This window comes from Oncorhynchus nerka, linkage group LG4 (genome assembly GCF_034236695.1).
Source record: "Oncorhynchus nerka isolate Pitt River linkage group LG4, Oner_Uvic_2.0, whole genome shotgun sequence".
Classification (NCBI taxonomy): domain Eukaryota; kingdom Metazoa; phylum Chordata; class Actinopteri; order Salmoniformes; family Salmonidae; genus Oncorhynchus; species Oncorhynchus nerka.
In genome coordinates, this window is record NC_088399.1 from 63778697 (window position 1) to 63806422 (window position 27726).

General features: G+C 42.2%; 3 protein-coding genes and 1 long non-coding RNA gene across 6 annotated transcripts; 2 read left to right on the forward strand and 2 right to left on the reverse strand.

The window, feature by feature from the left end:
- The first annotated feature begins 565 nt into the window (after positions 1–565).
- Positions 566–11635, forward strand: vps52 (VPS52 subunit of GARP complex). 2 transcript variants are annotated; one of them, XM_029658220.2, is made up of 19 exons: positions 566–672; positions 1476–1563; positions 1736–1788; positions 1950–2025; positions 2141–2208; positions 2452–2627; positions 2815–2965; positions 3096–3196; positions 3300–3432; positions 3683–3874; positions 4288–4443; positions 4641–4759; positions 6064–6187; positions 6260–6355; positions 6483–6590; positions 6908–6973; positions 7098–7209; positions 10179–10297; positions 10571–11635. In XM_029658220.2, the coding sequence occupies exons 1-19, from the start codon at positions 583–585 to the stop codon at positions 10715–10717; spliced, it is 2175 nt and encodes a 724-aa protein (XP_029514080.1). In that variant the 5' UTR covers positions 566–582; the 3' UTR covers positions 10718–11635. The 2 variants fall into 2 exon arrangements, with proteins under 2 accessions (XP_029514080.1, XP_029514082.1); XM_029658222.2 differs by lacking the exon at positions 566–672 and adding an exon at positions 707–1184.
- LOC115128410 (uncharacterized) lies at positions 3061–4693 on the reverse strand. Its single transcript, XR_003863515.2, has 2 exons — positions 4607–4693; positions 3061–4473 (listed from the first exon to the last, which is right to left on the reverse strand). It is a non-coding gene; the product is annotated as an uncharacterized LOC115128410 (long non-coding RNA).
- On the reverse strand, positions 11393–15032 carry LOC115128402 (uncharacterized). Its single transcript, XM_029658231.2, has 6 exons — positions 14925–15032; positions 13901–13953; positions 13428–13778; positions 13077–13346; positions 12928–12975; positions 11393–12786 (listed from the first exon to the last, which is right to left on the reverse strand). The coding sequence occupies exons 1-6, from the start codon at positions 14951–14953 to the stop codon at positions 12704–12706; spliced, it is 834 nt and encodes a 277-aa protein (XP_029514091.1). The 5' UTR covers positions 14954–15032; the 3' UTR covers positions 11393–12703.
- Positions 15033–15237: 205 nt separating this feature from the next.
- On the forward strand, positions 15238–27450 carry LOC115128403 (uncharacterized). 2 transcript variants are annotated; one of them, XM_065017747.1, is made up of 6 exons: positions 15238–15400; positions 15797–16135; positions 18321–18410; positions 21211–21324; positions 26812–26864; positions 27002–27450. In XM_065017747.1, exons 1-6 carry the CDS (start codon positions 15325–15327, stop codon positions 27131–27133), a joined length of 804 nt encoding a protein of 267 aa, XP_064873819.1. In that variant the 5' UTR covers positions 15238–15324; the 3' UTR covers positions 27134–27450. The 2 variants fall into 2 exon arrangements, with proteins under 2 accessions (XP_064873819.1, XP_029514092.1); XM_029658232.2 differs by lacking the exon at positions 18321–18410 and having other exon boundaries at positions 15243–15400.
- The last annotated feature ends 276 nt before the right edge of the window (positions 27451–27726 follow it).

Here is a 27726-nt window from a genome sequence, read left to right on the forward strand (position 1 = left end):
TACAGTGAAATTCTTGCTTACGAACCTTTCCCAACGATGCAGAGTAAAAAATAAATAAAATAAAAATTATATATATATATATCTGGATGCCTAGTCACTTTACCCTGCCTTCATGTACATTAAGTATCTCGTACCTCTGCGCATTGATCTGGTACTCCCTGTATATAGCTCCATTATTGTGTATTTCATTCCTCTTGAGTTAGATACTATATATATATATATATATATATATATATATATATATATATCATAAGAGGAATAAAATATATAGTAGCTAACCCAAGAGGAATAAAATACACAATCATGAAGTGTGTGTGAGTGAGTGTGTATTTGAGGTCTAGTGAGTGGGTCAGTGCAAGATAGAGATACAACATTTAAAAGATAGCTTTTAAAACAATACACCAATAAATAAAATATACATTACCTTTAAGATTGTGTATATTTGTCTAATAATTGTATTCAACATACATTTATTTTCAACTAATTTCAAAATGATCTTTACTTATTGTTTTTCCTCACGTATCCCGGGGACATTGGGGAAGAGCACACTACCTTTGTAGTTTTTTTTTAGGTTTGGAAGCTATGGCGGATAGAGCAGTGACTGCTGCTATGTCCGATGTAAACACAACTGTCCACTCAACGGCGAATTCCATGGCATATTTACAAGATGAGGTGACGTTAGCTAATGATTCTTGCATACCATATATGTTTCTGATAACTTGACTGTTCGACTTCTATTGCTCTATATGTTCATTACATTGACAACACCAGCACAACTTACGTAGCTAGCGAACTAGATCATCGTCTGATCTGTCTCGTTAGCCAAGCTACTGTTATCTATCTCTAACCAGCTGCATTTCTGGTGATTTACATTACCTGTAGTGTTTGCTGTCGTCGTCCTGATCATTCAGAGATGCAAGGCTAGCTAGCCAGTCACTGATTTATTGCTATTATGTTTAAAGCTATGGTCCAGTGCGACGTTCCTGCACCAGAGCTAGCAAGTTACCTGCTAAGAACAAAATAAATAAAATAACATTCTTTAACACACACGATTACAGACATGTGTTGCTTTCTTGTCCATGTTGCATATATCTCTGTCTGACACACACTAAGGGTCATCAAGGGGCCAACGCTACAATCAGGCTGAACTATCTGTACCCCAAAACAACCCAATAAACAGATGGGTAAGAAGTTTCCCTTATCCACTGATACAGGGTCAGATATTTCATCCCGCTCCTGGAAGTCCCCATTGGCCCCAAGTCAGAGTAGAGCCCTAGACTTTTTAGGGGCTGGGCCTCAGAGGTGGAAAAAAATAGAAAGCAACTGTCTAAAAGCTGCAATTGAAAAGGCCTATTTAAGTAGCTAGGGAAGTCTTTACTCGTATGAATGGAGTAGCTAGCTAGCTAGCTGAATTGTTCTATCTTCCTATACAAAGTACATCAAAGCCATGTCATTTTACTGTCGTTCTTCAACAGATGAAGCCTGACACAGATGCCATGGCCCCGCTCAACCTGGGTGACTTGGACTTGACCACAGATGAGTTCATCTTGGATGAGGTGGACAGTAAGTCCTTCAGCATTATTGTCTTTTCAATTGAAGTAATGGTCATATCATCTGGAAAAATGTGTTCATAGCCAAATAGTAATTTAGCTAATTAGTTCAGTGTCTTGGATGAATGTAAGAATGTACCTTTATGGAGATTAAACTAGCTACTTTCCTTTACTTCACCCACCAGTTCACATACAGGCTAATCTTGAAGATGACTTGGTGAAGGAGGCGTTGAAAACGGTAAGATCGTGGTACCACGGCTGCACCACGCGTGGTCCTAAACATCAACACATTTCAGTTTCAATTGTATTTTCGGGTTAGTTTTCATTTTACAGATTGTATATAAGGCTACGTTCCATCAATGGATGGTTTCCTTTCATCTGAATCTCTGTTTCTTTCAGGGAGTTGACCTCCGGCAATACTCTAAACAAGTGGAGGATGAACTCCAACGGATTGAACAAGCTTCCATCAAAGACTGTATCCATTAATGTCTTGAATGATTGTGTGAAAGAATTAGTGCTTTATTTATGGTAATTCCTGATAGGTACAGTAGTTCACCCTGATAGGTAATCTTTGACCAAGCTTGTGTCAGATATCAAGGAGAGCCAGAATATTGCCTCTCTGCACAACCAGATCACAGCCTGTGACTCCATACTGGAGGTGAGTGGATGATTTCCTCAATCAAAAGTGTATCAAGTGGCTTCAGACGTCCACAAGTCCATTCCAAATGGGTCAACATTTTTGCACGTGCAGTTGTTTTGAAAGAATGCTTTTGCAATTTCCTGGAAAAAATATGTAACGAAGCCATTGACAAATCTATTTTCTCCCCCCTCTTTCTTGCTCTCTCTCTTCCTCTCTCTCTCTCTCTCTCTATCCCCACCTTTCCCCTCTCTCTCTCTCCAGCGAATGGAGGGCATGCTGAGCGGCTTCCAGAGTGACCTCTCGTCCATCAGCAGTGAGATCCAGACTCTGCAGCAGCAGTCGGTCAGCATGAACATGCGGCTGAAGAACAGGCAGGCTGTACGCAGCCACCTCAGCCAACTGGTGGATGAGCTGGTGGTGCCCGGAGCTATGATCCAGTAAGGGAGTGTGTGTTTTAGACAGATTTGTAACGATACATGTACCTGTATAGTTTTAATGGGAGACCATATGTCATATTGATGTCTGAGAAATGCACTTGACGGTCTCTACGATGTTGTAAGTGTTCCTACGGGTAAGCATGTGTTCTAAGAACTGTCCGCCCCCCACATGTTGTCCGGTCTGCAGGGTAATCTTGGAGAGCCCGGTGACAGAGCAGGAGTTCCTTGAGCAGCTCCATGAGCTCAACAACAAGATCAACTTTGCCAAAGAGCTCAGCTTCAGGGAGACTTTGGCCTGCTCTGACATCCAGGACATTGTGGACCGCCTCAAAATCAAGGTGAAGATACAGGGAGGGAGAGAAATAGAATGGGATGGGAAGAGAAGGAGATGTAAGCGAGGAATAACGGTGTGGAAGGTAACGGAGCAAAGATATTGTGTATAAAACTGCCTTTTATTTTGTTCCACAGGCTGTCACAAAGATCCGAGAATTTATCCTGCAGAAGATTTATTCCTTCAGAAAGCCCATGACCAACTATCAAATCCCCCAGAACACCCTCCTCAAGTACAGGTAAATATAGGCTTATAACGGGCTTCGATACCTTCAAACAGACCAAAAAGCACCGCCACAGTCATGTATCTACCACAATCGTAAGTGTTTCTTCGTACTTTAGGTTTTTCTATCAGTTCCTCTTGGCAAACGAAAGGACAGTGGCCAAGGAGATCAGGGATGAATATGTGGACACCATGAGTAAGATCTACTACAGTTACTTCAAGTCGTACAGCGGCAGGCTCCTCAAAGTACAGGTGAGCAAATGGCACAGGTGCTAAGGGAGTGAAGGAGTTAAAATGCCTTCTCTTGGTTTATAGGCTCAATATACAGTACCTTAATTTAGGTTATCACTGTGAATTGTTCTGGAACAGCTTGCTGCTATAATGTACAGCAAGGGCTATGTTATGTTTGATGGTACATTTTCAACAGTGTCGAGTGTCATATCAGTCAAATTAGCTGATACTATTTTAATACTGTTCGCGTAACCTCTTTCTCTGTTGACAGTATGAAGAGGTGGCAGACAAAGATGACTTGATGGGAGTGGAAGACACGGCCAAGAAAGGTTTCTTCTCCAAGCCCTCCCTGAAGAGCAGGAACACCATCTTCACCCTGGGCCAGCGGGGGGCCGTGCTGAGCCCTGCCGAGCTGGAGGGGCCCATCCTCATCCCCCACACTGCCCAGAGAGGGGACTGCAGGGTGAGACCACTGGCAGCGCTGTACAACCCCTCCAAACTATGCCACGTACTACTGCTCGAGAGTAACAGACATTTTGAATGAAATGAACCTACCTTTTAATTATAAGATGTTTAGCACTACTCTGAAATCATTTGAACATGCATAGAGTATAAGGTTGTGAGGTGAAGACACAAAGCCAACCCTAAACGTCTAGATATCGTTAAGCTGTACTGCTCCAACACACCTGTGCTTCTCTCACTACCGTCTTGTCACCACACACACACATCTTAAAGGAATGCACAACGGCAGAACTCGGACCACAGATTGACAGTTAAACGCAAAGCTTCGCAGAAAAGCATGTGGACTCCAGTTCTAATATTAACATTGATGTAGATTATCAAGTCACCCAACCAGCCTTCTTCGTCCCCTCTCAGTATCCCTATGAGACGCTGTTCCGCAGTCAGCACTACGCCCTCTTGGACAACGGCTGTCGAGAGTTCCTCTTCCTGTCTGACTTCTTCATGGTGGCTGGAAATTCTGGGCTGGACCTCTTCAACAGCGTCATGGGAAAGACACTCAGCTTGTTCCTGGTACGAGAAGACTTTTTCACCAAAGCATTGCTGTAAAAAAAACAAAAAAAACAATGGCATAACAGAGCTTTTTAACGGTGGAGGACCTTCTTTTTTGTGAACTGATCATGATGATGGTCTCTTATGATATGACTAACTCCTTCTCTAACGTACCTATACCCACCTTTCCCTCTCTTCCTCTTTTCTTTCCCCTGCAGAAGAGCATGTCCACCTATGTGTCGGACTGCTACGACAGCATCGCCGTGTTCCTGTGTATCCACATCATCCTGCGTTTCAGAGCCATCACAAACAAGAGGACCATCCCAGCCCTGGACAAGTTAGTAGTACTCAATCAGTGCAAAAACTCCATACACTTTTAACTTGGAGCATAATGCTGTAGACTTATCCTATTTCCTGCAGTCTGCTATACACTCACCCTACAGTTTATTAGGTACCCCGTTCAGGAAAATGGATCGCTCCCGAAGACAGTGAGCCACGTGGCCGTGGCTTGCTATATAAAGCAGGCATACAGGAATCGAGGCATTCGGTTACTGTTTGATTGAACATTAGACTGGGCAAAACGAGTGACCTTAGCGACTTTGAGCGTGGTATGATCGTCGGTGGCAAGCGCGCCGGATCCAGTATCTCAGAAACGGCTGCCCTCCTGGGCTTTTCACTCATGACAGTGTCTAGGGTTTACAGAGAATGGTGCAACAAACAAAAAACATCCAGTCAGCGGCAGTCCTGTGGACGAAAACAGCTTGTTGATGAGAGAGGTCGAAGGAGAATGGTAAGAATCGTGCAAGCTAACAGGCCACAAACAGACATAACGGCACAACAGTGGTGTGCAGAACGGCATCCCAAAACGCACAACTCGGTCCTTGTCACAGATGGGCTACTGCAGCAGACGACCACACTGGGTTCCACTCATATCAGCTAAAAACGAGAAGCAGCGGCTCCAGTGGGCAACGCCATCACCAACACTGGACAATTGAGGAGTGGAAAAACATCACCCGGTTCGTTTTGCGTCATGCTGATGGTAGAGTCAGGATTTGGCGTAAGCAGCATGAGTCCATGGACCCATCCTGCCTTGTACAGGCTGGTGGCGGTAGTATACTGGTGAGGGATTTTTTCCATGGCACGAGTTAGGTCCCTTGTAGAATCCACCCCCCAAATAATTCAAGCTGTTCTGGAGGGTAAAAAGGGGGTCCGACCCCGTACTAGATCGGTTTACCTAATAAACTGTCCGGTGAGTGTATATGCTATAAGTAAGGGGAAAGTCCGAATTGTTAACTTATGATACAGTAGTCTTTTTACTCTATGTACTGTAAAATGTAACATTTTTGGGGCCTGACATGTTAATGTAATTTGTTTCATGATGATGGTCCTGAGTGGCTCAGTTGGTAGAGCATGGCGCTTGCAATGTCAGGGTTGTGGGTTCAATTCCCACGGGGGACCAGTACAAAAAAGTATGAAAATTCACTCCCTACTTTACCCCGTCTGCTAAATGACTAAAACGTCAAATGAAAATCACATATTGACGTCAATGGATTCGATACAGATTTGTTCAATGAAAACACACATCTTAACTCAGAAATCCACCCTTGATGCCTATGTAATTGTTTCTCCATGGGTTGCCAGGTACTGGGATGCGGTGCTGGAACTGCTGTGGCCCAGGTTTGAGCTTATCCTGGAGATGAACATTCAGAGCATCCGCAACACGGATCCTCAAAAACTGGGCGTGCTGGACACCAGACCACATTATGTATGAATACACGTGTTTTATGTATCAATATCTAATAATACCAGACAGATGTTGACACCAGTTGTGTTTCAGATCACACGCAGATATGCAGAGTTCTCTTCTGCCATAGTCAGCATTAACCAGACATTCACCAGCGAGCGAACCCACACCCTCCTTGGCCAACTTCAGGTACACAACTAAACAATAATTTAAAAAACAGTAAGACAATAAGAAAATAGTTGGGATTATACAATTAGCATAGACATTTGATATAGTGCTTTGTGTGATTTGATATAGCTAACACTGGTATTTTCAGGTTGAAGTGGAGAACTTTGTCCTGAAGATGGCTGCAGAGTTCCCTTCACGCAGGGACCAGCTCATCTTCCTCATCAACAACTACGACATGATGCTCAGTGTGCTCATGGTGAGAATAACACAAGTTTAAAACCATAAACATGAATGATTCACTTATTTACCCACCTGAAATGACTCCTTCATTCAGTTATTTACATTAAAATGTTAGTCATTTAGCAGACTCTCTTATCCAGAGTGACTTACAGGAGCAATTAGGTGCCTTGCTCAAGTGCACATCAGTAGATTTTTCACCTCGTCGGCTCTGGGATTCGAACCAGCGACCTTTGGGTTACTGGGCCAATGCTCTTAACCGCTAGGCTGTGTCTTGTGAATATACAGAATTGAAAGATGGCATGCTGTTTTCCTCTCTTTTTCTCCATATCATAGGAGAGGGCAGCTGATGACAGTAAAGAGGTTGAGGGCTTCCAACAGCTCCTCCAGGCCAGGAGCCAGGTAAACCTGCACAGGGATTCTGGGAAATTGAGTTTTGTCATGTGTGCCAGATTCACAGATAGTCAGTTTACTCAAAGTATTTACTCCAATGAAATGTTCCCCTCTTTCTTTCTCCTTTCATCAGGAGTTTATTGAGGAGATTCTGTCCTCTCCCTTTGGTGGCATGATAGCATTTGTGAAGGAGAGCGAGGCGCTGACGGAGAAAGGGCAGCTGGATAGACTAAAGAATGACGAAGGTGAGTATAGAGAAAGGATGCAGACCCTTTTTATAATGGAAATGTTTGCCGAATGTTTTCATGATTATACAGTTGAAGTCGGAAGTTTACATACACTTAGTTTGGAGTCCTTAAAAGTAGTTTTTCAACCACTTCACAAATTTCTTGTTAACAAACTATAGTTTTGGCAAGTCGGTTAGGACATCTACTTTGTGCATGACACAAGTAATTTTCCCAACAATTGTTTACAGACAGATTCTTTAATTTATAATTCACTGTATCACAATTCCTGTGGGTCAGAAGTGTACATACACTAAGTTGACTGTGCCTTTAAACAGCTTGGAAAATTCCCGAAAATTATGTCATGCTTCTGATAGGCTTATTGACATCATTTGAGTCAATTGGAGGTGTACCTGTGGATGTATTTCAAGGCCTACCTTCAAACGCAGTGCCTCTTTGCTTGACATCATGGGGAAATCAAAAGAAATCAGCTGAGACCTAAGGGAAAAAATGGTAGACCTCCACAAGTATGGTTCATCCTTGGGAGCAATTTCCAAACACCTGATGGTACCACGTTCATCTGTAAAACACCATGGGACCACGCAGCCGTCATACCGCTCAGGAAGGAGAGGCGTTCTGTCTCCTAGAGATGAACGTACTTTGGTGCAAAAAGTGCAAATCAATCCCAGAACAACAGCAAAGGATCTTGTGAAGATGCTGGAGGAAACCAGTACAAAAGTATCTATATCCACAGTAAAACAAGTCCTATATCGACATAACCTGAAAGGCCGCTCTGCAAGGAAGAAGCCACTGCACCAAAACCACCATTAAAAAAAGCCAGACTACGGTTTGCAACTGCACGTGGGGACAAAGATTGTACTTTTTGGAGAAATGTCCTCTGGTCTGATGAAACAAAAATAGAACTGTTTGGTCATAATGACCATTGTTATGTTTGGAGGAAAAAGGGGGAGGCTTGCAAGCCGAAGAACACCATCCCAACAGTGAAGCACTGGGGTATCAGCATCATGTTGTGGGGGTACTTTGCTACAGGAGGGACTGGTGCACTTCACAGAATATGGCATCACGAGAAAGGACAATTCTGTGGATATATTGAAGCAACATCTCAAGACATCAGTCAGGAAGTTAAAGCTTGGTTGCAAATGAGTCTTTCAAATGGACAATGACCCCAAGCATACTTCCAAAGTTGTGGCAAAATGGCTTGAGGACAACAAAGTCAAGGTATTGGATTGGCCATCACAAAGCCCTGACCTCAATCCTATAGAAGATTTGTGGGCAGAACTGAAAAAGCGTGTGTGAGAAATGAGGCCTGCAAATCTGACTTAGTTGCACCAGCTCTGTCAGGAGGAATGGGCCAAAATTCACCCAACGTATTGTGGGAAGCTTGTGGAAGGCTACCTTAAACGTTTGACCCAAGTTAAACAATTTTAAAGGCAATGCTACCAAATACTAATTGAGTGCATGTAAACTTCTGACCCACTGGGAATGTGATGAAAGAAATAAAAGCTGAAATAAATCTCCACTATTATTCTGACATTTCACATTCTTAAAATAAAATGGTGATCCTAACTGACCTAAGACAGGGAAATTTGACTAGGATTAAATGTCAGGAATTGTGAAAAACTGAGTTAAAATGTACTTGACTAAGGTGTATGTAAACTTCTGACTTCAACTGTACATATACTTGGTTATGTTTATGATAGAGATATATGTGTTTATGCAAATTCCTGTGCATTTACCAGGGCCAAGATATCCTGTGGTGTGACACAGGGTTCAATAATTGGACCTTTGTTATTCCTAATCGATATCAATGACTTTACTGCTGGGTCTTCTACCGTATTTCCCCTTCTCTTTGCTGATCATACCAATTTGATTTTATCACACAAGAATTTTGATTCACAAATTAATGAGACCAACTCAGGTATGGCCACATTTTCTGAATGGTTCCAGATAAATAAATAATATTTAAATGTAAAAAAAAACATCCTACTTAATTGTATTCACTAGTAAGAATAAGACATATTGTAAAATAAGAGCCAGAATCTCAATTGGTGGGAATGAAGTTGAACAAGTCACATCCACTAGATTCCTCTGATTTATAATTGATGAAAAGTTATGCTGGAATGATCATATTCAATGTCTGTAGCAAAGTACTGAAATCTGTACCAATATCTCATTTACTGTAATATTGTCTGGGCCAGACAGTTTACCTAAAACCTTCAATGGATTCTTCCTGGTTAATTCTGAAATCGATCTACATAACACAAGACACTGTGATAACCTTCATCCTCCCCATTGTTGCACCTCACAGAGTCAATTCTCTATCGGATACAGAGGTACCATACTCTGGAATTCTTGTCTTCACATTGCCAAAATATCATCATCCCTCAATAACTTCCAAGTGACAACTGGTCCGCCTGATGAACCAAACTACACAATAACCCCCTCTATGTAGCCTAACTCTCACATGCTCACGCACACACACATTGTTTTTGTATACTGAGTATATCATGTACAATTATAATTAATATGCTTTGTTTAAAGTGATTGAGCACTTTTTTAAATTTTTATTTTACTTACATTTGTGATGTGGTTTTCATATCAGCCCTTTTTGGGCTTCCAACCTCACCTGCACACTCTTTTACAGTTTTTTTTTGTCTTTCACTTCTTTTATTTGGTGCGAATAAATGAAACCTAAGACTGTGTCCGTTTCCGCGGTAACCTTCTCTTTACTTCTACCCCCCCCCCTGTCCTGACTCATTGTTTATTTACCTCTACTGTTTGGACTGTTTGTTTCTACTCTCCTGTGACACAGCTTGTTGTTTGACTTTCCACCATAACAATTGTCTGACATTTCTCCCACACCTTTTCACACCCATGCCTCCCATCTCTACATGTATATTGTTTTCTTCTTCCCACCCTTTCTCACCCCCCCCCCCCCTTCTTTCTTTCTTTCGTTCTTTTTCTCTCAGCCCGGATCACCCAGCTGGTCAGGGGTTTCTCCAGCACATGGAAACAGTCTGTGGAGGCTCTGAGTCAGGACGTCATGAGGTCCTTCACCAACTTCAAGAACGGCACTGGCATCATTCAGGTACTGCCCTCGGTGCTTTCTCTAACGGATGCACTGACCGAAAACACATTCTAAAAACCAGTAATATAATTGTATGTAATTAAAGGCTATACAGAACGTTTGCCCCTAGGGGTGCTCTTGAGCCAAAAGGGGTCCCATAAATCGACAGATATGTACAATTAAAAAAAAAAATGTTTTTTTATATTTAGGCAACTGTGAGCCACGGGCTGTTGTTTTTTTTCTTTCTCTGAAGCTTATTATTCAACTTTTGACTGCTGTCCTCCTATACTCCAGGGAGCGCTCACTCAGCTGATCCAGTACTACCATGGCTTCCACAAGGTACTGGCCCAGCCCACCTTTCGCAGCCTGGCCGTGCGCTCTGAGCTCATCAACCTGCACCACCTCATGGTCGAAGTCAAGAAACACAAGCCCAACTTCTAACTGGACACTCCAAGACTAGATTTAGGAATGATGTGATGGATTAAAGGAAGGAGCTCAAAATCTGACATGGCCTGATTGGAAACAAGTGAAAGAGTATATCCCTTTGCTCGTGACATCACTCCACTGATTTAAAGACTGTATTGCGCGTGGGAACCTGTCGTTTATGATTTTACCAATGTCAATGGGTAAGGTGTTGTGTAAGTGCTACCTTTTCTTTCATGGGTGCTGGGTTCTTAGTTTTTTCAGGAGGGGATAAAGAGACAGAAATAGGATGAGGGAAGGTTCAGTGGTTATGGGGATTGACAGGAGAGATTATAGAAATCAAAGGCTGTCAGAAGAAACGGGGTAGATGGTCTATTCCATTCAGGGGTGCACAACTCGAGTTGTGCTTGTTTTGGCTTATCACATAATTGAACAATTACTGGTTTGTGCGTGAACTCACCTGGTTTCCCAAGTATAATCCAGGCTTGTTAAAAGGCAAGGGCCAAAACCAGCAAACACTACGGCTCTCAGAGCTGTGCACCCCTAGTTTATTATGAGTTTGAGAGGGAAGAGCAGGAAAGGGGAGGGATTGGCATCTCCTGGGCCCCTGTTGTGTATACTGTAACTGTAGATGATAACATATTGGAATGTATTAATATACTTGCAAGGCTGTAAAGGACCATCACATGGCTGTCATTTTCAATGCTTTATTTAACATAAATTAAGATTACATTGCTGTTATAAAATTGAACACAAACAACTCACACTTTAATTTGATTGTATTATATACTTTGTTTTGTGTATATAATGCTCATACAAATGTTGGTTTCATGTCTGTGCCCTTGCCCAGTCATGTGAAATCCCTAGATTAGGGCCTAATGAATTGATTTCCTAATATGAACTGTAACTCAGTAAAATCGTTAATTGTTGCATTTATATTTTTGTTCCGTGTATATTACTATCATAGGAGTAATTTAATATTTACAAAACACTGAACATCATGCTCTCAGGTTATTTGTACAAATCAAACCCATTGAAGCTAGAATTCTTAAATGAAACAATAAAGCAGCCACCCACCTGTGTTTTGGTAAAAAGATAAGGGATGAACCTGGAGAAATGTAACCACTCAAATCCATAGACAGCTATGGAGCCAAGGACTGACCATCCATAATATCAAAATGACAGGTTTAACATTTGCATTCTTTACTAACATTGGAGTAAAACAAGCATGCAGTTGGGGTTCTGATATATACATAGGCGTTATATTCTTCAAGAATTAATGGGTGTATCATTCATTTAGCAACTCGGGATTCCATCTTTAATGATGTAGAGTGAAGAAACAACATTTTAGGAGGATTTAAAGAGAATGAGTTCATTGCAACTTTTAATTGTTACTGAATTGGATTGACCCAAACTGTAGAATACAAGTAGGCTATACAGTGAGAACTCAATGTGACAGTAGCAGAGAAAGAAGAAGAAAAAAAAGGAGGGCATCACCCTGAACACAATTGGCCAGGTTTACAGACCCAGATTAAACGTAGTCAAACAACCACTTTCCAAAGAGATTCTCAGTTGAGCATGCTTTTTAGTCAAGGACTATAATTACACTGCGTCCAGGAAACTGGCTCAGCCATCTTTGATTTGAGGTCAAAGGTGCACTGGAACCCACTGCCCAGACTACAACCAACATTTTATTAGCCTTTGTTATATTTCACTTTGGCGAGGGGTAAGCACTATGCCACTCTGATTGGCTTACATGGCCCAAGGGTGTCAGACTGTACATGTTGAATTGGGGAAGATGACCACCGCACACAACCACACAGCAGGTGGTCCCTAACAACATACCAAGATGGCCACATGCTGCTTTCAGGCAACCACCGGCCCAGTATGTCTTCCCTCTATGCCTATAGACCAAAAATCACTTTCAATGGATGAAAGTGCTTTTTAGTATAGGGGTTTGTTTATTTGGTTCTGGGAAACTAGCCCAAAAAGGTTTAAACCTTGTTAGAGGAGATGTTGAATCAGAGGACTGATCAGCAGGACAAAAACGATGAGCAGAGAGGAGGACCTGTAAACAGTCGATTTACCTAGAGAGACGGAGAAGATGCAGAGAACTTGTTCAACATGTACTATTATTGCCCATCAGTCTTCTACAGTGTCATGGACTTGGTATACTTGCCTTGAATAAGTCATCTCAATTATTTATTTTATTTACTTCAGTCTCTTACCTACAGGTTTGTCCTGGATGTGGATAATCTTTTGAGTTTTAGCAACTTCTGTGGGATACAAAATGTAAAATGTTAGCAGCGGTTGCACACGTTTACAGATACATCACAAAAAAAAGTTTACGCATTAGCATTTGAGGCCATTTTATTACCTTCCACTGTGAGTTTCACAGTGCTCACGGAAAGCCCATGGGAATCCAACACTTTATAAGTCCCAGAGTTGTCCATCCTTAACCCTCGGAGGACCACCACCCCTTCAGCCTCCTCAAGACGACCCCCGTTGACCTTCCCGTCACCCCTCATCCACAGGACCTTCCACTCTGTGCTGTTCCTCCCTTGGAAGACCACTCTCATGGCCTGGGGAGTGTGGAGCGTCAGGACCAGGTCTTCACCCATGCCCATTGACAGCTTGGACTTATGGTCTGTAGAGAATAAGGAGAGGTGAGGCTAGCGATATAAAACAACTATTTCAGCTGAGGTCTGACCTGTAGATCTACCCTTACCATAGACTGAGAGGTGAACACTCTGGATGAACACCCGCCTTTTCCTCCTTGTCCTGTCGACCACCATGAAGCTCTCGTAAAGCCCCACATCCCCAAACTGCACGTCGCGCAAGATCAGAGAGCAGTCGCCCTCCCAAAGCTTTTCCCCAGGTACCTCCAGCCGCCCCTCAAACTCGCTGGCCTGCCACCGTTGCTCCCCGTTTTGCTCAAACACGGGCGCATCGGGTGTCTGCCATAGGACGTGGCAAACTGGGACGTTGTCTAGCTGGGACTTCCATTTGCAAGGAAGGATGGCTTGGCTTCCAACAGGGGATGAGATGGAGAGAGGGTCAGAGGGCAGGGAGAAGGAGGCTGTAGGAGAGAGTTGGAACAAATGTCTTGAAAATCATGTGCATTTTTGTTATGTTATTATTATTATTATTATGTACTCTATCCACAAGTTCTAATTGTGGATAGAGTTCATTTATACTCACCAACACAGCCCACAAAGCCCACAATCCACAGACAATGAAGATGTATAACATGTCTAAAAAGAAAAGGAAGAAGACTGATAAGAGGATTTCATGAAATAAAAATATATATATATACACACAGTACCAGTACCATGCAATTGTGCCACACCTGTCAGGTGGATTGATTATCTTGGCAAAGGAGAAACGCTCACTAACAGGGATGTAAACACATTTGTGCACAACATTTGAGAGAAAAAAAGCTTTTTGTGCATATGAAACATTTCTGGGATCTTTTATTTCAGCTCATGAAGCATGGGACCAACACTGTCAGCAGCATATCTGTAGACACCTTCATTTATGAAATGGGGGGTGAAAAACATGCTATTCTCATGCTTAAATTCAAGGTCAGAATAGCATAGAGAGAAACGTGCATAAAAAGGGAATTGTGTTCCATTTATGCGTGCATAACTCGTGTCGAAATTCACCCCGTGATGCACAGCCATATCATTATATTATATCATTATGCAAAAACTGTTCAACAAAAGCCACAATTAGAAAAAAAACAAATATGCTTTACTTTCATATACTGCAAAATTATCTCAAATATTTGTAAAGTTTAAACCTCAGTAGCATATTTGGCACTTGATGTGAAATCAGTTTCGTTTTGCCTCCTGCAGGCGTTTCCAAAATAGAACGATAGAGTTTCAATTTAGTCTCTATTGAGACTGGCTGGGAGCCCTGATCTGAAAACGAAACTAAATGAATATTGCGGTTCAAAGGAACCATGCATCTCTCTCTAGTAAACAAACTTGTCCACACATGATGACATCCACCAAGAAATGCATCTCCCCGTTTAAATTAGTTGCACGATGTGAGCACATAGCCTAGCGCAGCACAGTGAATAAGAATAGTCAAGAAGCAGTTAAACAGTATCAATCAGACTGCAGATACAAATGCATTTTTTTTTCTATTTCACTCTAAGAATTCTTTAGATTATTTGCTAAATAATATGCCAATTAAAATGAAATACATATGTGTCTCTTACCGGTCTCGGTCTATGCCATGCATTTTCATTGCAACAGGCTGCTAGTTGGTTGACTCCTTGAACTTCCAAGTTGTGAGCCTGAGCAGCGGCAGCAAGCAAGGCAGTGCAAGCCCCAGCCGCGTCATCTGAGCTACCAGAAACGAAACCTAAGGAGAAAAAAATAGAATTACTAATTACAGAGTATTTCCATTTTAAGTATGGGGAACTTCGCAGGAAACACAACCTAAGCCTTAGCAAGCTACATTGTCCAAAACCGCAGCTCAGCCTCAGACGCAAACAATGTCAAATGTGTCAAATGTGGTGGTCTTTCTCGGGTACATAAGCATTTCCCCATTCAATCCATTACCATATACTGTACCATAGGCTTTCTCTATAGTACATTAATTAGGGTTGTCTAGTAATGAATAGAATGCCATCTTCACAGGTGAAATATCATGCGATTATGGGGAAATGTGTCTACCTGCTCATTTTCTTTTGTAAGTATATTGATGAATGGATAGATGGATGGTGAGACTGACTGACTGACTGACTGACTGATTGATTGATTGATAGAAAGACAGACATGTAGGTACTGATACTAGATAGATAGATAGATAGATAGATAGATAGATAGATAGATAGATAGATAGATAGATAGATAGATAGATAGATAGCAGAGGACGCTAGTGGACGGGGCTACACGAGGACGGGCTCATTGTAATGGCTGGAATGGAATTGACAGAACATGTCAATGAGGTTTCCATATGTCTGATAAATTTGATACCATTTCATTTACTCCAATCCAGCCATTACAATGAGCACGTCTCCCACCAGCCGGCACTGATAGATAGTTTGCAAATGGGTTTAATAAACTATTTCCTGTTCTTTTCTAGATGTTTCTGGACTACACTTTCTGTCCGCATCAGCTGTGGTCCATTTGGTTCAGGCTGGACAAAATGCTTCCCTGTCGTGCAACCTCACAAACAGCAAAGAAATAATCTGGTTCCAAATGCGCTCAGAGGAACTTGTCACCCTTATAACTGTTACCAGGCGATCACGTTTTCTAAATACTGCAGAAGTTATTAAGGAAGACACAGATCACTTTGACACAAAGGAAAGCAACAGTTTGGAGATCATTGTGGTGACAGAAGCAGATTTGGGATTGTACTACTGTGCTGGTCGCTACAATGGGACAGTGCGATTTGGAAAAGGCATCCGCCTGACTTTTACAGGTATGTTGTTGGTCATCATTATATTAGTCAAATATGTATTTTGCCCAGTCTAATAAATGCATTAGCTTGTCTTTAGTGTACTGAATAGATACCTTTATAATGAAGTCTCAAAACCTTGCGTTACTTATACAGAGGTCATGTAACCAGGTGCACAGGGTATTCAGATATATATTTTTTTAAATGTATGTATGTACTGTATACTGAACAAAAATATAAGTGCAACATGTAAAGTGTTGGTTTCATGAGCTGAAATAAAAGATCCCAGAAATTTTCCATACGCAGAAAAAGCTTATTTCTCTCCCATTTTGTGCAGAAATTTGTTTACATCCCTGTTAGTGAGCATTTCTCCTTTGCCAAGACAATCCATCCACCCGACAGGTGTGGCATATCAATAAGCTGATTTAAGAGCATGATCATTATACAGGTGCACTTTGTGCTGAGGACAATAAAAGGCCACTCTAAAATGTGCAGTTTTGCCACACAACGCCACGGATGTCTCAAGTTTTGAGGGAGCGTGAAATTGGCATGCTGACTGAAGGAATGTCCACCAGAGCTGTTGCCAGAGAATGTAATATTAATTTCTAATCATAAGCCACCTCCAACGTCACCTCACAACCTCAGACCACGTGTAACCACGCCAGCCCAGGACCTCCACATCCGGCTTCTTTACCTGCTGGATCGTCTGAGACCAGCCACCCGAACAGCTGATGAAACGGAGGAGTATTTCTGTCTGTAATAAAGCCCTTTCGTGGTGAAAAACTCATTCGGATTAACTAGGCCTGGCTCCCCAGTGGGTAGGCCTGGCTCCAAAGTGGTTGGGCCTATGCCCTCCCATAGATTAGGGCCTAATACATTTATTTAAATTTACTGATTTCCTAATATGAACTGTAACTCAGTAAAATCTTTTAAATTGTTGCATGTTGCGTTTATATTTGTGTTCAGTATATATTCAGATACCTGAATATGTGATTCCATATTACAATAACTTTTCAGGAAAATGTTTGGGATGTTATTCATCATACTGAAAGTGCTCTTTGCAGGTGACCATTATAGAAGTAGAGTTGGCCATATGGTCAAAAATATTTTTAAAAGTCGATGCTGTCCAGTGTTCCATGTAAGTTTTTCAAGAGAAAAATACTTTGAGGTTAAACATGAGACCACACGGAGGGCCAAAAAAAGACAGTTGACCTTGTGGGTAACATACGGTGCATTCTGAAAGTATTCAGACCGCTTCACTTTTTCCACATTTTGTTACGTTACAGCCTTATTCTAAAGTGGATTAAATACATTTTCCCTCATCAAGCTACATACAATACCCCATAATGACAAGTCGAAAACCACCTGTGGTAAATTCAATTGATTAGAATTTATTTGTAAAGGCACACACCTGTCTATATAAGGTCACACAGTTGACAGTGCATGTCAGAGCAAAAACCAAGCCCTGAGTTCGAAGGAATTGTCCACAGGATTTTGTCAAGGCACAGATCTGGGGAAGGGTACCAAAACAATTCTGCAGCATTGAAGGTCCCCAAGCCTCCATCATTCTTAAAGGGAAGAAGTTTGGAACCACCAAGACTCTTCCTAGAGCTGACTGCCCAGCCAATCTAACCTTTGGGGAGAAAGGCCTTGGTCAGGGAGGTGACCAAGAACCCGATGGTCACTCTGACAGAGTGTGTAGATGTATTAACAAAAAAAGTAACCTTTTTTTAACTAGGCAAGTCAGATTGATCAGGGGGAAAAAACAATTTAATCAATTTTAGAGTAAGGCTGTAACGTAACAAAATGTGGAAAAATTAAAGAGGTCGTTACCCCAGAAATTGTTAGCCCAGAAATCCTTAAGTGTTATTACATACAGCCTGGAAGAACTATTGGATATCAGAGAGACGTCAACTTACCAGCACAACCAGCACTACTACCAGGCATGCAACTTTTCCAAAGCAGATCCTTTGTCTGCACCTCCCAGGGCATTTGAACTGATTCCAGAGGCTGACCCAAAACAACGTTGCCGGAGAAGAGGGTGCCGAAGCGGTCTTCTAGTTAGCCTTTGGAGGCGCGCACACCACCCACCGCTTCCGAGTATATTACTCAATAATGTCCAGTCCCTAGTTAACAAAGTTGACGAAATCAGGGCAAGAGTTGCTTTCCGAAGAGATTTCTGGGATTGTAAACATACTCTGTTTCACAGAAACATGGCTAGCTTGGGATATGCTGTCGGAGTCGGTACAGCCAACGGGATTTTCAGTGCTTTGCGCCGACAGGAATAAACATCTCTCCGGTAAGAAGAAGGGCGGGGGTGTATGTTTCATGATTAACGACCCGTAGTGTAATCGTAAACAACATACAGGAACTCAAGTCCTTTTGTTCACCTGACCTAGAATTCCTCACAATCAAATGCAGACCTTATTATCTCCCAAGAGAACTCTCCTCGGTTATTGTCACAGCCGTGTATATCCCCCCTCAAGCCGATACAAAGACGACCCTCAAGGAACTTCACTGGACTTTATGCAAACTGGAAACCATATATCCTGAGGCTGCATTTATTGTAGCTGGGAGTTTTAACAAAGCTAAATTGAGAACAAGGCTACCTAAATTCTATCAGCATATCGAATGCAGTTCACGAGCAAGTAACACGCTCGACCATTGTAACTCTAACTTCCGCGATGCATACAAGGTCCTCCCCCACCCTCCTTTTGGCAAATCTGACCATGACTCAATCTTGTTGCTCCCTTCCTATAGGCAGAAACTAAATTAGGAAGCGCCCGTACTTAGGTCTATCCAACGCTGGTCTGATCAATCGGATTCCACGCTTCGAGATTGTTTCAATCACTGGGATATGGACTGGGATATGTTCAGGGGAGCCTCAGAGAATAACATGGATGCATACGCTGACTCTGTGAGCGAGTTTATTAGGAAGTGTGTAGGAGATATTGTACCCACTGTGACAAATAAGACCTTCCCTAACCAGAAACCGTGGATGAATGGCAGCATTCGCGCTAAACTGAAAGCACGTTCCACCGCATTTAATCATGGCAAGGCGACTGGGAATATGGCTGAATACAAACAGTGTAGTTATTCCCTCCATAAGGCAATCAAATAAGCAAAGTGTCAGTATAGAGACAAAGTGGAGTCGCAATTCAACGGCTCAAACATGAGACATATGTGGCAGGGTCTACAGACAATCATGGATTACAAACAGAACACTAGCCCCGTCGCAGACATTGATATCCTGCTTCCAGACAAACTAAACACCTTCTTTGCCCACTTTGAGGACAATACAGTGCCACCGACGCGGCCCACTACCAAAGACTGTGGGCTCTCCTCCGTGGCCATCGTGAGTAAAACATTTAAACGTGTTAACCCTCGCAATCCCCACATGCTTCAAGATGGCCACCATTGTTCCTGTTCCCAAGAAAGCAAAGGTAACTGAACTAAATGACTATTGCCCCGTAGCATTCACTTTTGTCATCATGAAGTGCTTTGAGAAACTAGTCAAGGACAATATCACCTCCACCCTACCTGACACCCTAGACCCACTCCCATTTGCCTACCGCCGCAATAGGTCCACAGACAATGCAATCGCCATCACACTGCACACTGCCCTATCCCGTCTGGACAAGAGGAATACCTATGTAAGAATGCTGTTCATTGACTCCAGCTCAGCATTCAACACCATAGTAACCTCCAAACTCATCATTAAGCTTGAGACCCTGGGTCTCGACCCCGCCCTGTGCAATTGGGTTCTGGACTTCCTGACGGGCCACCCCCAGGTGATGAAGGTAGGAAACAACATCTCCACTCCGCTGATCCTCAACACTAGGGCCCCACAAGGGTGCGTTCTCAGCCCCCTCCTGTACTCCCTGTTCACCCACAACTGTGTGGCTATGCACGCCTCCAACTCAATCATCAAGTTTGCAGATGACACAACTTGATTACCAACAACGGCGAGACAGCCTACAGGGAGGAGGGGAAGGCTCTCGGAATGTGGTGTCAGGAAAATAACCTCTCACTCAATGTCAGCAAGACAAAAGAGATGCTCATGGACTTCAGGAAACAGCAAAGGGAGCACCCCACTATCCACATCGACAGGACAGCAGTGGAGAAGGTGAAAAGTTTTATGTTCCTCGGTGTACATATCACCGACAATCTGAAATGGTCCACCCACACAGACAGTGTGTTGAAGAAGGCGCAACACCGCCTCTTCAACCTCAGGAGGCTGAATAAATGTGGCTTGTCATTGAAAACCCTCACAAACGTTTACAGGTGCACAATTGAGAGCATCTTGTCGGGCTGTATCACCGCCTGGTACGGCAACTGCACCACCCACAACCACAGGGCTCTCCAGAGGGTGGTGCGGTCTGCACAACATATCACCGGGGCAAACTACCTGCCCTCCAGGACACCTACAACACCCGATGTCACAGGAAGGCAAAAAAGATCATCAAGGACAATAACCACCCGAGCCACTGCCTGTTCACCCTGCTTCTATCCAGAAGGCGAGGTCAGTACAGGTGCATCAAAGCTGGGACCGAGAGATTGAAAAACAGATTCTATCTCAAGGCCATCAGATTATTAAACAGCCACCACTAGCACAGAGAGGCGGATGCCTACTTACAGACTTGACATCATTGGACACTTTAATACATGGAACACTAGTCACTTTAATAACGCCACTTTAAGAATGTTTACATATCTGGCATTACTCATCTCATACTGTATGTATAGACTGTATACTGTATCCTACACTATCTCGTCTATCTAACACATCTTAGCCGCTCTGTCACTGCTCATCCATATATTTTTATATTTATATATTCTTATTCCATTCCTTTACTAGATTGTGTGTATTAGGTTTTGTTGTGGAATTGTTGATATTACTGCTGTACTGTCGGATATAGAAGCATAAGCATTTCGCTACACTCGCAATAACATCTGCTAACCATGTTTATGTGACCAATAAGATTTGGTTTGATTTGGATTTGATTTGTTTGAGGTTTCTGTTTCTGCTCAGCTCTCCTCCCACAGCAACCCTATCCCTGGGCTGGTGTGTGGTAACCGCTGTGTGGTTTGTGTTCCAGACGCAGAGGTGGCAGAGAGGGAATTGGTGTCGTGTTGGACTCTCCTGGCCTGTGTTGCCCCAGTATCAGTCTTGTTCGGCGCCCTCTGTCTCTTTGGACTCTGTATCCGGTCAGGTGAGCTTTCTGCAATTCCTTGGCTTGCCGCCCTATATTTATAGAGGAAAGTTTGCACTTATTTCTCATCAGTGCATCAAACAGAAGCATATGCCAAAGGAGGGTCAACCAGTTATTAAATCCAAGGGTTCAAATACTTTTCCCAACCTGCACTGTGAATGTTTACACGGTGTGTCCAATAAAGACATGAAAATGTATAATTGTTTGTTATTAGTTTAAGCAGTCTGTTTATTGTTGTGACCTAGATGAAGATCAGGTTCAATTTTATGACCAATTTATGCAGAAATCCAGGTATTTTCAAAGGGTTCACATACTTTTTCTTGCCACTGTATATTATTTTAGAGAAAGAGATTTTCTTTAGCAAGTAATACCAAAATTCTTTAAAAGATAGGAGTCAAAATTATCGGCACCCCTGTTTACAACACTCCATCACCCTACCCTTGCGAGCATAACGACACAGAGCCTTTTTCTCAAATATTTATCAGATTGGAGAACACATCGGGAGGAATCTTAGACCATTCCTCCATACAGAATCTTTCCAGATCCTTGATATCCTTCGTCTGCGCTCAATTCAAACCACAGGTTTTCAATGGGGTTCAAGTCCGAAAATGTTGATTTGTGGTCAATTAACCACTTCTTTGAGGATTTTGATGTGTGCTTGGAGTTATTGTCCCGCTGAAAGTTCCACTTGCAGCCAAGTTTTCTGTGGATCTGATGGGGCAGTATGCAAACTAGAGTGGGTCTAGGGTCTGCCATTCTCCTTCGACCTCTCTCATCAAAGAGCTGTTTCCGCTGACTGGATGTTTTTGTTTCTTGTACCCTTCTCATTTAACCCTAGACTCTGTCATGCGTGAAATGCCCAGGAGGGCGGCCGTTTCTAAGATACTGGATCTGTTGTGCCTGGCACCAACAATCATACCACGCTCAAAGTCGCTTAGGTCACTTGTTTTACCCATTCTAACGTTCAAATGAACAGTAACTGAATGCCTCGATTCCTGTATGCCTGCTTTATATAGCAAGCCACGGCCACATGACCCACTGTCTGTAGGAGCGATCCATTCTCGTGAATGGGTGGTGTACCTAATAAACTGTCCGGTCATTACAGACTATACACACAAGTGTACAAAACATTATGAACACCTGTTCCTTCCATGACATACTGATCAGGTGAATCCAGATGAAAACTACCCCTTATTGATGTCACTTGTTGAATACACTTCAATCAGTGCTGATGAAGGAGAGGAGACAGGTTAAGTAAAGATGTTTAAGCCTTGAGACATGGATTGTGTATATGTGTCATTCAGAGAGTGAATGGGCATGGCAAAACGATTTAAGTGCCTTTGAACGTGGTATGGTAGTACGTGCCAGGCACACCAGTTTGTGTTAAGAACTGCAACGCTGCTGGGTTTTTCCACATACAAGAGTTTGCCGTGTGTATCAAGCATTGGACACCTCTCAAAGGACATCCAGTCATTTTGACACAACTAAAAGAAATAAAAGATCCCAGAAATTTTCCAAATGCACAAAAATCTTATTTCTCTCAAATTTTGTGCACAAATTGGTTAAGATTTTGTGACCATTTCTCCTTCGCCAATATAGTCCATCCACCTGTCAGGTGTGGCATATCCAGGAGCTTATTAAACAGCATGATCATTACACAGGTGCAGCTTGTGCTGGGGACCATAAAAGGCCACTGTAATATTTGCAGTTTTGTCACAACACAATGCCAGAGATGTCTCAAGTTTTGAAGAAGCGTGCAATTGGCATGCTGACTGAAGGAATGTCCACCAGAGCTCTTGCCAGATAATTTAATGTTCATTTCTCTACCATAAGCCGCCTCTAACAACGTTTTAGAGAATGTAGCAGTATGTCCAACTGGCCTCACAACCGCAGATCGCTTGTAACTACGCCAGACCAGGGTGTCCACATCCGGCTTCTTCACCTGCAGGATCGTCTGAGACCAGCCACCGGACAACTGATGAAACTGTGGTTTGCACAACTGAAGATTTTCTGCACAACTGTCAGAAACCGTCTCAGGGAAGTTCATCTCCGTCCTCACCAGAGTCTTGACCTGACTGCAGGTAACCAACGTCAGTGTACATATGCTCACTTTCAATGTCCACTAGCACACTGGAGAAGTGTGATCTTCAAGGATGAACCCCGGTTTGATCAGGCATAAGCTACGGACAATGAACACAATTGCATTTTATCGATGGCAATTTGAATCCACAGGGATGCCGTGATGAGATCCTGAGGCCCATAGTCATGCCATTCATCCTCCACCATCACCTCATATTTCAGCATGCTAGTGCACTGCCCCATGTCGCAAAGATCTCTACACAATTCTTGGAAGCTGAAAATGTCCCAGTTCTTCCATGACATGCATACTCACCAGACCTGTCACCCATTGAGCTTGTTTGGTATGCTCTGGATCGGTGTGTATGACAGTGTGTTCCAGTACCCGCCAATTTCCAACCTTCGCCCAGCCATTTAAGAGGAGTGCGACAACATTCCGAAGGCCACAATCAATAGCCTGATCAACTCTATGCGAAGGCAATTGTGCCTAGTGGGGGTCTACTTTGATATTGTTGCATGTTGCGTTTATATTTTTGTTCAGTGTGGACTACTAATAAAGACACTAACAAATTATCATGAGGCTAATTGTTCATATAAGTAAACAAATGGAAAAGGAATACCACAAGAATACAACTAGGTAGAATTGTCCAATATTGGTGCTGTATAGATGCTGTGACTACAGCTTTTCAATAGTGAAGTTATATGTACTTAAAAAGCACACTTTTACCAAAATAACCTGTTTGGCATAGGGGGCGGCATTTTCACATTTGGATGAAAAGCGTGCCCAGAGTAAACTGCCTGCTACTCAGTCCCAGTTGCTAATATATGCATATTATTAGTAGATTTGGGTAGAAAACACTCTGAAGTTTATAAAACTGTTTGAATGATGTCTGTGAGTATAACATAACTCATATGGCAGGCGAAAACCTGAGAAAAAATCCAACCAGGAAGTGGGAAATCTGAGATTTGTAGGTTTTCAACTCATTGCCTATCAAAGATACAGTGGGATATTGGTCATATTGCACTTCCTAAGGCTACCACTAGATGTCAACAGTCTTTAGAACCTTGTTTGATGCTTCTACTGTGAAGGATGGGGGAATGAGGGCTCTTTGAGTCAGTGGTCTGTCAGAGCACGTTCACGTGAGAGTTAGCTTGCGTTCCATTGCATTTCTACAGACAAAGGAATTCTCCGGTTGAAACATTATTGAAGATTTATGTTAAAAACATCCTAAAGATTGATTCTATACATCGTTTGACATGTTTCTGCAGACTGTAACGGAACTTTTTGACTCGTCGTCTGGACCTAGTGATCGCGCATCATGAATTTGGATTTGTGAACTCAAGGCGGCGAACAACAAGGAGGTATATGGACATAAATGATGTACTTTATCAAACTGAACAAACATTTATTGTGGAACTGGGATTTCTTTGGTGCATTCTGATGAAGATCATCAAAGGTAAGTGAATATGTATAATGCTATTCTGACTTCTGTTGACTACACAACATGGCGGATATCTGTTTTGCTTATTTTGGTCTCTGAGCGCCGTACTCAGATTATTGCATGGTTTGCTTTCTCCGTAAAGCTTTTTTGAAATCTGACAAAGCGGTTGCATTAAGGAGAAGTATGTCTATAATTCTGTGCATAATAATTGTATAATTTATCAAAGTTTATTATGAGTATTTCTGTAAATTGATGTGGCTCTGTGCAAATTCACGGGATGTTTTGGAGGCAAAGCCAAATTTAAACTGAGGTTTTTGGATATAAATATGAACTTGATCGAACAAAACATACATGTTTAAAAAAAATATATATATTTTACCTTTATTTAACTAGGCAAGTCAGTTAAGAACAAATTCTTATTTTCAATGACGGCCTGGGAACAGTGGGTTAACTGATCTGATGATACATCTCTTCATTTTCTGATCAACCTATTTACTTATCTTTCAAACATTGTCTTAATGCATTACAACACTTCCTTTCCACAATAGCTCTCTTGAACCGGAGATGATTCCTCAGGCACATATACCAGCCAGTAACTCTCTCTCCGTTTCTGGGGGTTGATCCTATTCTGTAGCACCACCTTGTAGGTTTTGTTATCTACTTTGGACATGAATCTCTTGGAGAACTACTCAGCTATGTTAATGTCCGGTGTTGAGTAGACTCCTCTTCCTAAAGTAGCACCAGCTCCATCATTCCTGATGATGCCCTGGGATCCGTCCATAGCAGGTCTGTAGAAGGACACTGGCCAAGCCTCATCTCCGGTCCCCAACCATCCATCTCCATCCCTGTATTTGTTAAAAACCTTCAGGGCAATGCGGTTCCAGCCACAGTGTCTGACGTACAGCTCCTTTCCCCCGAGTAAACATTGTTTCCCCATCCTTAACATTTGTAAGGTCGTGGTCATACCGAGAATCAAGGAACTCATTCGTGTTCACAGAAACAGTGGTTTGTGGAATGGAAAAGCATCTGGTAAATCTAAGGCACGTGGTAAAGAAAATGTCCCCAAACTTGGGTATTCCCGCTCTAGAAAGCCCTCTTGTGAGTTGAACTCCTTTAGTGCGACCATATTGACAAAGTCCTGTGGGGTTAGTGAAAGTGTTCCCATGGTGGCTGATTCCACCTTGCAACCCGAGACAGTAGACAGAGCCTCCAAGATGAGATTTACGTTTGGCATAGTGAGAGCAAGAAGGCAGAAAAACTCGTAAATCTGAATGAAAAAATCCTTCCCATGTGTGATCAGCACAACGGTCTCTGCTCTTGTACTTTCTATACATAGACTGTGCTGTGGAGTGTAATTTTAACTTTGCATTCACTTCCTGCTGCAGTGACAAGAAAGGCAAGTAAAGACAGTGTATTGTAAACATAGAAAGATAATGTACAAATCTTGGTAATCCCCATTCTTGTTATGGTTGAATGGTAAATGTAAACACAATCAAACAGTTAATACTTTGAGCGTATCTGAAGTTTGACAAGTTTACTTAAAGAGACATTATGCTCCAAAACCAGAGTTAGTCTATTGCAAATCTGCAGTTGATTCATGCATTTTTTTCCGTTAAAAGTAATAATATGTCACCATTGATTATTGAAGAATATCACTTATAAATGCCTCATGTGCTTAGTTCAACTGTCCCACCCCATCAAAACCCCAAATATAAGATTGTTTTACTCCAATGCTTATAAACACTGTAATTGTAACAAACACGGTATATCCTCAAAACATGATGAAAATATAATTTGATCTCATGGATGGTCAGTCCTTGCATCCGTAGCTCTGCCTATGAATTTGAGAGTGGTTCCATCTCTCCAGACCCATTGCTCACCTATTTACCAAAGCAGTGGTGGGGTTACCTTTTTCTTATTGTTTGAACTGCAGATTGCCCCTTCAAAACTAAATTGTTCCCTCTTTCAGGTAAAACAACATGTTTGTGCAACACCTGTGAGAACAGGAATTCAAGTCTCAAGGTAAAAGTACTTCTGTAAATGATTGAGTCATAAAAGTTAGGACTAAACCTTATCTAACTGTAAATGTACGGCCGAGAGGTTTGGATGGCATGATGGTAATATTTAATCTCTAATTATGATAAATATGTTTTTCACAGGAAGTGGGTCTGCAATATGCCAGTCTGAAGCACATTGGTAATGCCCGCCCCGCTGATCAGCGAGTGCCAGGATTGGGCCAGGGGGATGTCACCTATGCAACAGTGGCCCAATGTGTTCACACAGGCACATGATACATCACATGTACTTCTGACATGGTTCTTGGAATATCCATTCTTGATGGAAATAAGATTGTATTTTGATTCATGCATGTATGTGTGTCTCTGTAAATGTTGAAAAGGCTAATGTTATAATTATTGTTAATGTTCTCCAAAGAATCTCAATAAAAACATTTTAAGGCAACAGGATATAGAATTAGTTGGATAAAATAATCATATCTTGGGTACCTTGAAAGGCGCAAATAAATGTACTATATTATTAAAGAGCAACTTTTGTAAAATGTAGTTGTACTGTAATAAAACTAAATAAAATACGAACTGTCTGTTAAGGAGTCAAACCGTCAAATCAATGTGTTATTCTCTTCAAACCCTGGAATGCTGGTCTAGCAGTGACCACAGCGGAATAGATGACGTGATGCAGGTCTCCCTGTACCCTCGATCTTTCCCTCCAGTTCTGCCGACCAAGAGATGCAAACTGAACCTCAGTGTCTTCCACATGAGAAAGGCCCTGAGACACAAACATTCATTTCAGCAATGCTTTCAGTTTACAATGAGATGTATTCATTTGCACTCACTTCTTCCCCATCACCCTGTGTGATCTCAGACCC

Excerpts from the sequence above, each read along its gene's own strand:
- vps52 (XM_029658220.2), top strand. The coding sequence starts at position 583 with ATGGCGGATAGAGCAGTGACTGCTGCTATGTCCGATGTAAACACAACT. Across the intron at positions 3,433-3,682 it reads GCAGGCTCCTCAAAGTACAG|TATGAAGAGGTGGCAGACAA; the intron begins GTGAGCAAATGG and ends CTCTGTTGACAG. Across the intron at positions 6,974-7,097 it reads TCCTCCAGGCCAGGAGCCAG|GAGTTTATTGAGGAGATTCT; the intron begins GTAAACCTGCAC and ends TCCTTTCATCAG.
- LOC115128402 (XM_029658231.2), bottom strand. The coding sequence starts at position 14,953 with ATGAAAATGCATGGCATAGACCGAGACCG. Across the intron at positions 13,779-13,900 it reads GGGCTTTGTGGGCTGTGTTG|CCTCCTTCTCCCTGCCCTCT; the intron begins GTGAGTATAAAT and ends TCTCTCCTACAG. Across the intron at positions 13,347-13,427 it reads TGTTCACCTCTCAGTCTATG|ACCATAAGTCCAAGCTGTCA; the intron begins GTAAGGGTAGAT and ends TATTCTCTACAG.
- LOC115128403 (XM_065017747.1), top strand. The coding sequence starts at position 15,325 with ATGAATAGAATGCCATCTTCACAGGTGAAATATCATGCGATTATGGGG. Across the intron at positions 16,136-18,320 it reads CATCCGCCTGACTTTTACAG|AAACATGGCTAGCTTGGGAT; the intron begins GTATGTTGTTGG and ends TCTGTTTCACAG. Across the intron at positions 26,865-27,001 it reads ACAGGAATTCAAGTCTCAAG|GAAGTGGGTCTGCAATATGC; the intron begins GTAAAAGTACTT and ends TGTTTTTCACAG.